At 48.8% G+C, this 12,072-nt stretch overlaps 1 protein-coding gene across 24 annotated transcripts in view; it reads left to right on the forward strand.

The window, feature by feature from the left end:
- Positions 1–1,150: 1,150 nt before the first annotated feature.
- The window catches only part of RBFOX2 (RNA binding fox-1 homolog 2), a 264,721-nt gene continuing 253,799 nt past the window's right edge, over positions 1,151–12,072 (forward strand). For 10 of the 24 annotated variants that reach the window (XR_011502613.1, XR_011502614.1, XM_044780517.2 and 7 more), the window contains exon 1: positions 1,153–1,463. Coding sequence is in view for 22 of the 24 variants with exons in the window: in XM_044780517.2 (XP_044636452.1) it covers positions 1,278–1,463 (186 nt within the window). In the remaining 2 variants the exon portion in view is untranslated. Of the gene's footprint in view, positions 1,464–2,792; positions 2,871–12,072 lie in introns of those variants that run through there. The other 14 variants (XM_044780569.2, XM_070506959.1, XM_044780519.2 and 11 more) reach the window with 4 other exon arrangements.

The raw sequence follows: 12,072 nt of genomic DNA on the forward strand, positions 1-12,072 counted from the left end.
TTGGTAAGCAAAAAGGTGTTACACAGGCAGCAAAGTGTAAAGAAAGGGAATATGATCTGGTGTCCTGAGATCTGGATCTGCCACTTTTTCGCTGCAGGACTTAACCAATCTTCAGGTTCATCATTAATGAAACAGAGATCCTGGGGTCTGCTCTGCCTACACCATCAGCTTCAAAACGGGTCTGTGAACGCATTGTGTAAACTGTAAAGCTCTTAAAAAGAGCAGATATTATTAAGATGATCAGGAATGTGATAATAATTACGATCAGAGTAAAAACTTTGAGAACTGAGGAGAGCCATAGAGTGGTGGCTTCACTCCTGAACCTTCCAACTGGAGATCCCCATTCTCCTGCGGGAGAGTGAGCAGACCGAGTCCCCTCCCACAGAGCGCCTCTCCCACCGCCTGAAACCAACGTGGCCAGAAGGGCGAACCCCGCACAGCTCTTCGGCCCGGCGCCCGGGCCTCTCAAGCTCCGCCTACTCGAGGCTGTGGCCCCGCCCTCAACGGAAACAGACTCCGCCCCCTCCGTGCTGGCTGGAACTCCAGCGACTCGGTGCTTCCAGGACAATCCCTCGCCCGTGCCGGAGATTCCCGAACTTCCCCGATCTCTTCTCGGCCTCTTTCGGGCGCCCGGAGCGACGGCGGCGGAGATCGCCGAGGGGCACTGGCCCCGCCCCCTCCGCCGGCTCGGCCACCGCCCCCTCCGTTCCCCCGCCCCGCCCCCTCCTCCCGCGCGGGCTGGAGTCCCAGATCCCGGTCCCTCCCTCCTCCTTTCTCTCTCCCCGCCTTCCCGGGGCTGCCACAGTGGCGGGTCGGCGGATCCCGGCCAGTCAGCTCGTTCCTGCCTCGGGCCCCTCCTCCCCTCAAATCGGCACCCCTCCCCACGCCTCGGGAGCCGAACCGCCCCCTTCCTCCCTCGGCCGGCGTGGGGTGAGGGCCGGTGTGAGGGAGCGAGCGCGGGCCGGCGGGCGGGCGCCGCGAGGGCGAGAGGCGGGCGGGGCGCGCAGCGGGCCGGGCCGGGGGCGGCGTGTGCGCGGGGGGGCGCGAGCGAGTGCCCGTCGCGACCCGCCGGCGGCCCCGAGCCGCGCAGCCGGCGAGCGACGCGCGGCGAGCGCCAGGCGCGGAGGGGCGGCGGGCCCGCGCGCGCGCACGCACGCACGCAGGCGGGGGCGGGGGCAGGCGCGCGCCCGCCTGTCGCGACAGTCGGGGCCGAGGCCCAGGGGGAGGTGGCCTGTCGCGGGTCGCCCGGCTCCCGGAGGCGAGGGGGGCGCGGGCGGATGGCGGAAGGCGCCCAGCCGCAGCAGCCGCCTCAGCTCGGGCCCGGCGCCGCCGCCCGGGGGATGAAGCGGGAGTCGGAGCTGGAGCTGCCGGTGCCCGGAGCGGGAGGAGACGGAGCCGAGCCCGGCCTGAGCAAGCGGCCGCGCACCGAGGAGGCGGCGGCCGACGGCGGCGGCGGGATGCAGGTGACCGCGCGGGACGGGCGCCGGTGGCCGCGGGGGCGGCCCGGGGCTCCCGGGCTGGAGGGGCGGGCTTCCAGGGGTCCCGGCTGGGCGGTGGGAGGGGCGGGTCGGGGCCTGGTTGGGAGGTGGGGCGCTCCGGCCTGGAGGCGAAGGGTGCGGGAACCCCTGTGTGCCCACGAGGGTCCTGATTCCAGAGGGGACGAGGGGGCACGACGCGTGACTAGGTTTTGGGGGGAAATCGAACATGGTTGAGATGGATTCCATTTCTCCCAGCCCTTCCTTGGTTCCTTGTGGGGGAGTGGGAGCCGGGAGATCCTGGGTCTGTTGCCCAGAGAGCAGCTGGACCGAGTCGAGGACGGGGGGACAGTGGTGGGAAACCTCCCAAGAGGGAGGAGTACCTTTTGGCATCCTCGACACACATTGGGATGGGGAAGCAGCGGCATATAAAGGAGAGGGGGTGGAAAGCGAGAAAACTCCTCGAGAGCCCAAAGGGGATGTGGCTTGGGTTGTGGGTTAAATCAGTTACACAAGGAGTGTGAGAAGTACAAGGAGTTGGGTAGTGTTGGGACACCGTGGTGCTCGTCTCATTAACTTTATGGAGCATGCTAATGAGTCTGAAGAGAGACGCGGGACATGCCCCTCCTGTGCTTTGCCAGTTGCATCTTGGACCAGCTCTTTAATGTCCTGGGGTATAAAAGAACATTTATAGAGCTGTTAGAGGACTGGATTCTGAGTCGTGGACTCAAGCATAAGCTGGTTGATTTGGGTAGGGAATGAGAAATGGAGCGATGATGTCACTTGACTTTGAGGAAGACCGTGAAACGTTTGTAGGTTGTAGGATTTGGTCTCTCTTCAGAAAATACTTTCTATGAAATGGTGGGGCTCACCTACCAGCGATTGTTTAGCCATCTGCCTCATTCTCTTAGAATCGTAGAATGTTAGAGATAGAAGGGACCAGAGACATCATCTTTTCCAGGGCTTCTTCCTGGATAGACTTGGAAGATTCTTCTGCAAAACAGTTTATGTGCACTTTTTGGTGGGGGAAAGTCAGTAGTTTTCATCACTTTTTTGGAAGGGGATTCAAATCCCAAAATGTTTTAACCATCTCATTTTGTAGATGGGGACTCCAAAGTCCAGAGACTAGTGACTTGCCTAAGGCCACCCAGTTAGCTGGTAGTAAAGCTCAAACTAGAAGCCTCGTCTTCTGATTCCTATTTCTGTGCTGTCTCCATTACACCACTCTTGGAAATCTCTGCAGCGCCGAAAGATTTCCTGTGCTCTGGTCCCTGCTCTGCACGGCTCTGCCTGACTTCCTGTGTTTGAGAGGGAGCTGTGTGGAAGCCTGGCATGTTTGCTGCGTGCTTCTTCGTCTCCTTTGCAGAGGCCACTCTGTTACTTGTGTTGATTTGGGTAAAGTGACCCTCTTGGTGTTTATTTTTGAATTCTTTTGTTTTGTTTGCCTGCTTTTGTTCTCCATTAGAACTCTGTCTGGCAGAGGGATTGGGAGAAGTCAAAGCTTAGGGCCGTGGAAAAATAGAGAGGGATATGGGGAGGCTTCAGGGGAGGTGGGTTAACCTTGGATGATAAGGAGAGGAGGTGGGATGTGGGTGCTGGTGAGCGTGTTCTGCTTGGTGTGTGCATATGTGTGTGTGTCTGTCTGTATTCTTTTATTGTCTCTGTCGGTTATGGTTAATAGACTCTACCTCCCTCACCCCTGCTGTCCTCCTGGGTCCCATTATTTGCTGGTTGCCTTCAAATTGGCTAAGGATAGTAGTGTTTGGGAATGGAGCAGTGTATGGGGACTTGGGAGTATGCAGAGGAAGGAGTGGATTAGGTCCTTTGGGTGCAAATGGGCACCTGAGAACTATCCCACAGAGAATGTTTTTTTCACTCTGTGTCTTTGTGGATCTTTATTTATTTTTCACTTTCTGCACTCTCATTGTTCTAGTTCCTACACACCATGTCACACAGGTATTCAAATCATCATTGATTTAGCCCCCTGCCTTCAACTAGCTGTATGGTTCTGCGAAAATCTTTTCTTTTTTTTTTTTTTTGAGGAAGATTAGCCCTGAGCTAACGTCTGCTGCCAATCCTCCTCTTTTTGCTGAGGAAGACCCTCAGCTAACCTGAGGCCCTGAGCTAACATCCATGCCCATCTTCCTCTACTTTATATGTAGGACACCTGCCACAGCACGGCTTGCCAAGTGGTGCCATGTCCGCACCCGGGATCTGAACCGGCGAACCCCAGGCTGCAGAGAAGCGGAACGTGCGAACTTAACTGCTGCGCCACAGGGCCGGCCCAGATCTTTTCTTTTTGGGCCTCTGCTTCCTTAGTTATAGAATAAAGTGTTTATACGGGATGATTTCTAAGTTACCTTTTAAAAAATATGTCAATTTCCTTGACCTTAAGGTACTTGCTGCTTACAATCTAGAGGGGTAAACGAAATGGGTGAAAAGTTAAAAAAAAAAAAAAGTGTGTGTGTGTATAGGTGTGATTTTTTTTTTTTTTTTTGATAAGTTCCAGAGGAACAGAAGAAGAGATACTGCAGGATAGTTGCCCATCACAAAGCATTGCATAGTTTAGAGCTAAAGTGGTCCAGAACAAGGAGATGGACTTTCTCCCTGAAATGGTCCGGGAAGGCTTTACGGGGAGGTTGAAATTTGAGGTATAATCAGGAGTCGAGGAGAAATAGTGTTCATGAAAAGATAAAATTGAAGCCTAGGTGACCTGCACCTGTAGGACTTTGCTGTATCATTCTGATAATAATGATAGAATGTTTCATAGTCGTTTAACTAATGTTTATTGAGCAGCTGCTATGTGCCAGGCACTGTTTTAGAGCCTGGAGATATGATAGTGAACAAGACAAAGACTGCTCTCATGGAACTAGTATTCTCATTGAAAGAGGCAGATAGTAAAGAAATTAATGGCCATTATTCCGTGGTGGTAAGTGCTAAGAAGAAAAATAAAGCAGAGGAAGGACAGAGAGTGATGGAGAAGGTGGCCAGGGAAGGCCTCCCTGATGGGTGACCTTGGAGGGAAGTGAGGGAATGCCCTTCAGATATTTGAGGGAAGAGGGTTCAGGTGGAGGAACTGTGGGTGCAGGGGCACTGAGACAGAAGTGCGCTTGATGTGTCTGAGAGCAAGAGAGCAGTGTGGCTGGAGCAGACCCAGCAGGGGTGAGGCCGTCTAAGGAGATCGTATCAGTGGGGTAGAAGTGCCTGTATGCCCTGTGTAAATATACACTTTAAAAAACTGGAGTAGCCACCTCTTTGGTGTGTGGGTTTGGCTTAAAACTGGTTTTTTCTTACGTCGTAACACACATGGAGTTTTCCTGAGGTCCCAGCTCCTTCCAGGAAGCCTCCCCTGACGGGTTAGTTCCCACCAGTCAGACCCTCCGCCTGCCTCCTGTGGTGTCGATGCTTAATTATACATCATTTGTATTGTCCCTGCATTGGCTTATTGTCTTTGTTTCCCTAGTGAGACTGTAAGCTCCTGGAAGACAGGAGCTATATTTTCTTTGTACTTATTCTAATGGTTAGGATACTGTTCATAATATCTAACAGTTTTGGGTACATAGTAAGTGTTCAATGCTTGTTAAGTTCAAGTTGAAATTTACCTTTTACAAAGGTATAAAAAATCATGAAATTCAGGGGTGAGAGCACCTTCATGAAATTCCCTGATCTTTTGAGTGTCAAAGGCTTACCCTTTTTTACAGGAGAAAGTAATTTCCTGGGGTGAGTTTCCTAAGGCTACTTACTAAATGGAGCTGCAGCTCTAAACTGGGGATTCTAAAGCTGGACCCTGTGGAGTTAGCTGCTAAGCTTTTGGAGTAAGTCATTCATTTTACTTTAAGCAAGTCTGGTATATATGAAAACTGGGCTTTATAAAACATATTAGGAATGAATTCTTTTGGTCAGCTTTTCTAGTGCATATATACAATTTAACAGAAATTCAATTTCTGTGCAACTCTCTGGGAATGTAGCTGCTGTATAAGGCAGGATGCACCTTAATTATTACCTATAGCTTTCAGCAAAATTCTTTATGGGAACGAAGTGTTGGTATGTGATTCTTACATAGCTGACCAACTGCCGTGAATCCAGGCCAGCTAAGTGGACGCAGCAGCTCTTCGTATTGGCTGTTGATTCTAGAAGTAGGAAGACTTTCTCCCTGGTCTCAGGGAAGGGGTTCCAGTAGCTTGTAAGTGCTGTGTGGGTGCTGTATTTCTTGAAGTAGTTTATCTTCTCATTTGCTTTTTTGGGGTTTCTTTCCTCCTGGGTGGATGTCTCTTTGGACTCTGATTTGGGTCTTTAGTGCTGTCATTTGGGTAGCATTGTAAAAATAATGTGCTTTCCTTCTAAGTAATTTCATGAGCAGTATCTCACTAAAATTATTGAATTTTTCACTTCTATCTGTCTTAGTCTGCATGAGCTGCTATAACAAGAAAGCCTTGACTGGTGGCTTAAACAACAGAAATTTATTTCTCATGGTTCTGGAGCCTGGAAGTCCCAAGATCAAGGTGCTGGCAGATTGGGTGTCCGGTGAGGGCTCTCTCCCTGGCTTATAGACAGCTGCCTTCTGGCTGTGTGCTCACATGGCCTTCCCAGGGTGCCAGCAGCTGGGGGGCGGGGCGAGAGAGAGAGCGAGCGAGCGAGCGAGTGAGCTTCCCTTTCTTCTCTGGGCGCTAATCCCATCCTGGGGGTCCTACCTTGGTGACCTAATCTAAACCTAATTACCTCCCAAAGGCCCCACCTCCAAAGACCATCACATTGTGGGCTAGGGCTTCAACACACGAATTTGGGGGCCAGGGGGACACAGACATTCAGCCTATAACACTACCAGAGTGGTAAATATTGTAGATGGAGAAACTGAGGCAGAGTCACAATAAAAATCACACATTTTTGTCAAGCCTCGCAGGGAAGACTACGAATGTAAAACGTTTTTATAAAATGTGTTTGAGAAGGAGAAAGTAAGATCTGAATTCACAGTCGCCTTATTCTTGTGGGTGACTCAAGGGAGTAGCCTGAGTTGAATTTGTCTCCCAACTCCCTCTGCCATTTTCTAGCCACCTTGTTGTTTTTTTCGCTATCACACTGACATGTGAACACAGAAGATGCTAACTAGAGATTTAACTTTCATTTTGATAGACAGCAGACCGGTGCAGACAGGCCTCAAGATTGGAGGGCCGTGGAGAAAGACATTCACGGTGCTCAGTGTGAACCAGAGTGTCGCTGGCGGACCTCCCCTTTGACATCTCTCAGGCCACCACTTCAATGTCAGGCTTTAGTAGTGCTGGAGACAGTAAAGAGGGTCCTTTTAGTGAGCGGGTTGGTTTGCGTGTTTGCTGATGCATTTGTAAAATGTAGTAAATGTCTTTATTCTGGGGCAAACGTACACTTCCTTCAGAGACAGGAGGGAAGAGCATCAGAGATGATGGAAAGGAAATGGCAGTAATTGGAGCATGAGCAAACAGATGGAGCGAGGAAGGCGAGTGTGTTTGCTGTTTTAGGTGGCCCCTAGGAGTATTGAGTTTCTTATTCTTCTCTCCTCCAGCCCCAATACAAGCAGGCAGCTTACACGGCTAAGGTTTCATTGTCTAATCCATCATAGATCAGCTCGAATAAACCCATTGGCTGGCACTGATCTAGTTAGGAGGGTGGTGCAAAGCTGCTTGAGCCAGGATTGGGGCAAATCGGATCAGAACTGCCATGTGAATCCCCGACATATTTCTGTAATTTGGGTGGGGGGGTGGGTAAAGTAGTTTGGGAAATCACTTACAAGAGACAGAGAGAGAGCATGCGCATGAGAGAGTGAGCGAGCAAGCAATCAGCCATGAGTTTTTTCAAACACTGTCTCAGGGACTCTGAGGGGAAAGTGTGTGGAGGATTTGATACATTTCCCTGGAGTGTAGCCAGATTGCTTTAATGACCTGAGTCTAAACATTTTTTGGTCACTAATGCTCAGGAATGACTATTTTTATTAGTATTTGGATATTCCGGTTGTGATCACTCAATTGTGATGTCTGAGTAATCCCTTAATTCGAGATTGTACAATATGGGGTCCCTCTTAATTTTTAAAGGGGAGATAGTGTTATTATTACTATTATTATTAGCAGCTTTAATCTGTAATTATATTTATCTGTATATACTTGAAGTATGGTGTAGTAAAAGAAGCACTTTTTAGAGTTCCTCATAATTGGGTTTGAATCCTGGCTCCTCCACTTACCACCCGAATGACCTTTGGCAAGATATTTCACATCTAAGCTCCTGCTTACACATCTGTGAACTGGGAGAATTAATCCATACTCTAATGAGCTGCCCTCATGAGTAACTGAGATTATTTAAAGTGCCTATCATGGAACCCAGCAGTAAATGTTTATTTCTTGCCTTCCTCATAACCTGCTAAACAGCATTCAATGAATTCCTGCTTACTGCTTGATCAGCATGGAGTGGTTGACAGGTTTCTGATTGATCAAGTGCCAGAGTTGTGAACTCCTGGAGATGAGCAGTGTGTTCAAGCGGGAAACCTAATTTGCTCGTCATCTGGGTGGAGGAGGTGATCGGACGTGGTCATTGTGGTCTCTCTAGTTAGAGGAAGAGGAGACATTTACTTCTGTGCTAAGGACTAAAAGGACTGCGGAAGTATCACGGTCCCTGCATGGAGCAGGTGGGCGTTTCATGGACCCTGTGGGATCTCTCCTGGGAGTGTGGGTGACAGATGCACTGGCTCTTATAGTGGTATACGGATGCAGGAACTGTGAAAATGTCATTTGTGTTTCAAATTTTATCAGGTTTGTTGGTTACATATATTGCATCAAATAGATGGCACTTTTTCTTCTCATTTTGGTTTGTGGAAATTGAGCTGGGTTGCCTCCATCTCCTGTGGTCTCTTTCCAGTCTCTTCACACCCGCCCGCCAGACTACTAACAGAGTCATCTATCTAACAGAGCTTAAAATCATTTGATAGCTTGTCTTTGACTTCCAGATAAAGTCCATTCTCTTCTTTGGCCTACCGGGTCCTCTGGCCTGGCTTCTGTCTGCCTTTCTTGTCTCATCTCTTTCTACACTCCACCTCCAAGTCCATGTTAAGGGGCTTGTAGCTTCCTGAGCGTATTGTGCCACCCAGGCTCTGTCATCCCTCTGCGCTTTTCTTTCTGTTCCTTCTACCTGACATTCCTGCCTACGTCACCCTCACATTTGTAAGGCTCAGTCTTCAGGAATCAGTTGCGATCCTGATTCCTCCTGGATGCCTTTTGTGTCTGCTCCCATCCCTCTCACATTTCTGCTGGTTTCCAAAACATTATGCCCATAGCTCTGTCTTAGGACTTTTTAGATTAACATTTGTTCAAATGTCCGCCCTTCCACCACTACCCAGACTATGAGATCAGGGGCTCCTTTGGGATCCAAAGGATTTAGCACTGTGCCTGGGTCCGAGTAGTTAAGAAACCGTCATTCTTATTGAATTGAACTTTGTCTTCCCGCTCCTCACTTGGGGCTTGCACATGGCTGTAATTGTTTCTCCAGATTTTCCCTGGGGGGGTCTGGCCCTGGGTCTGCTGTCCAGCTCCTGTGAAGACTGGGTGTTGTGCGATTTGTGAATGGTACCTGATCTTTCCATTGATATCAGGGTTAAAGGTGAGAGAGGGGTCTTTGAAAACAGAAGCTGGGGTGGAACTCAACTGCCAAATGTGTTGGGTGGGCATGGCAACCTGATGTTTAGTTTCCTGTGCTCAGATATTAATTGAGTGCACGTGTGTAAGTGTAAAAAGCGCCTTTGTGATGGTGTAGTTAAGGAAAATAGAGGAACCACACAAGTAAGGAGCAATTAGAGCTGACCTGTTCCAGTTCATTGGAGCAGTGTGTTGGTCTGCCTTTTACAGTGCTGCCGAGGGATTCTGGAGTGTTGCAGTTCAGATATGTTACCACCATTGGAGACTAAACCTGTTTGATCAACTGTGGACCTTAATTTCCTAACCAATGAATTTCATAAGCTTTTATAGCTTTTTGTAGCTTGTTTTAATGGATGCAGGAAAAATACCGAACTGAGACACCTCGCAAAATACATGTTGTTTTCAGATCTCTCATTGATATGCTTGAAAATGGGGAAACTTGATACAGTTCTTTTAAGTCTCAGCGTTGGAGTTGGAGTCATAGAAGTGTTTTGCGGGAACCGTCTCTCCCTGGCCCTCCTTCTCCCTGCCGCCTTCCCTTTCAGCTTCTGATTCGTGCTCCTGTGTAATCCTTGCCTGTTCGCCAGCCTCAAGACTCCCCTTGCTAGTTTAGGGGCCTCTGTAAAGGTGAATGTGTATACTTGGTAGTGGCTCTGGCTTTTTGGATTCTGAATGGATAAAGCGGGTTCTAAGAAGGGAATGAGAGAGAGAGCAGCCAGTAATATCACTTCCTTCTGGCGTGTCCTGCACATACGTGGCGTTTAGAAATTCAGCTGAGGATTCAAAGCACAGGACACATGATAAATACCACTTATGAAGTAGATGACAATTTTGAATTGCCAAATGATAATGGTTGAGTAACTGCTTAAAACCTATTTTCCCAAGGGTGGAAACTGAGCCTTTGAAGTTTAGACTTCTACATGGGTGTGCTCAACCATAATACTTGGTTTTTTAGGGACCTAAGTCCCCAGAAAATATCCTGGTATGTGGGATTTTTCCCGTGAGAAGGCTGGTTCCTTGGTTTCTCCTTTGCTGAGGGAGGTTTTGCACTGAGCATTGGATATTTTATTCCAATAATGTGGTTTTTGAGGAGGTACCCTGTTTATTTTTCTTTTTGGCTGCATTGATTTTGTCAGATCCTTCTTGTAAATACCACGAGCAAAGCATACTTTGTTGGGAGGGATGGCGGGGGTAGCTGGGATTCTCAGCTCTGGGATTTGGGTTGGGGGCAGAGCTAGTGTAACTGCAGACATAGTCTGGGGACATGGTGGGGTTTGAATGTGGGCTCCAGCTCCTGCTTGAGTTGGAACACTTTTGGAACAGAGGCTCATGGGAAGTTCTTCCAACTGCTTTATTTTGAGCAGCTTTTTCCTCTGCAAATGGGCAGCCGTTTGGAGGAGGGGGAGTTAATTGCTGTCAGCCAGAATGATTTCCACAGCAGACCTATATGGATTTGATTTAGAGATTTATTTCAGGGGTATGTGGTTTGTCCTGAGTCAAGAGGACTTTGGTTCCATTTTCCTGGAAGTTGGTGGGCTTCTCTGCGCCTGCTCTATTTCTCTTGGACTGTTAGGCAAGTAGAAAAGCAGCTGCATAGTTAGCCCTTGTTGCATGGGGCTTAGTTTCATAGGTCATCCTCTCTTGGGGATTTTTATACAGTCACATTTACAGCCTAAAGTTTTCTTTTCCGTTTTTTTTTTTCTTCCGCAGTTCAGTGCTCCACAAAAATTCTGAGGATGGTGGTAATAATTTTGGGTAGAAGGCAGGATTGTTTAGCTCCCTCCCCTACTTTCTTACTACTCAACCCCGCCCGCCCCCATCCTTTGCAAAATAATCTGCAAGGTTGCTTATCCCCTAATCAGCCTGGCTTGTGCCCTCATCAGTCTGAATACGTGCCTTTGACAGCTTTCACCTGCTACTTCTTAGTTTCTAGGGAATGGGGTTGTGGGATTGTGTGATTTCAAAGCAAGAACTGGCAAAATTGGGAGATGCTTTGTGGTGGCTCCCAGCACCCACAAAGCTTAGCTCATTGGTTTGCACCTCATACAAATTTCCAGGAACACTGTCACTGTCAGCGGCTGGCACAGTGGGTTTTGAGGACTTTGTTGGCGCTTTGGGAAGTCTCCACGCTGGCTGCCTCTCCCAGTGGGAGCTTTGGCAGAGCTTACAGCGAGTTGGTAGTGCTTGCTTTGAAGCGGGACTCTGGTCTGCTGTCCGTGTCAGCAGAGGCCGAGGCAGCCTTGTTTACAGAATGGAGAGTGGTGCCGTGCAGCCGTCGCTGTGTGGGCCGCTTCACATGCGTCTGTGTTTGCTCTGCTCACATACACATTTGCTGGGTGTCCTCTCTGTTGTGTTCATACTTGAAGCCATGGTCTGGCTCGTTTCTTTCAGTAAGCTGATCTGGCTAATTTTGGTATCATCTCGGACTTTGAAGTGATGCTGGTCATCTTTAAAAGGTCTCTGTCGGGGCTTAGAAGTGAATATTTCTGTTGGCTGCTCCTCCCTGTCCCCAGCTACTGCTCATTATGCATTATAGACACATCTTTTGTCCCTCTCCTTTGTGTTAAAGGTCTTTAGTGGCTTGTTGTGATATTAACTAGATCCTTTTGGTACAGCGTTTTGGCTTCAAGCTTTCTGTGTCTTGCAGTGTTGGAGATCAATTGGTTAACTTTTGCATGTTGCCTACGTACAGCAGAAGCCTTTCAGAAAGGTGCTTATCACAGATTGTGATTTTTGTCAGTTGCATAAAAATGCCGTGATTAACAGACACCCACGTGTCTGTGTGTACGTACAGTTTTCATTTATGCTTACTTGGCATCTCTCCCTCTAGGAGTTTAGAGTGTTACTCTGTAGGCTTTGCTTTTTAATCCTGGGCCGCCTGATTGAAGAAACCTTTATAAGATTGCATTTTCCTGAGCTTGGTGTAGGAATCATTTACCTTTATT

Source organism: Equus asinus, chromosome 4 (assembly GCF_041296235.1).
Source record: "Equus asinus isolate D_3611 breed Donkey chromosome 4, EquAss-T2T_v2, whole genome shotgun sequence".
NCBI lineage: Eukaryota > Metazoa > Chordata > Mammalia > Perissodactyla > Equidae > Equus > Equus asinus.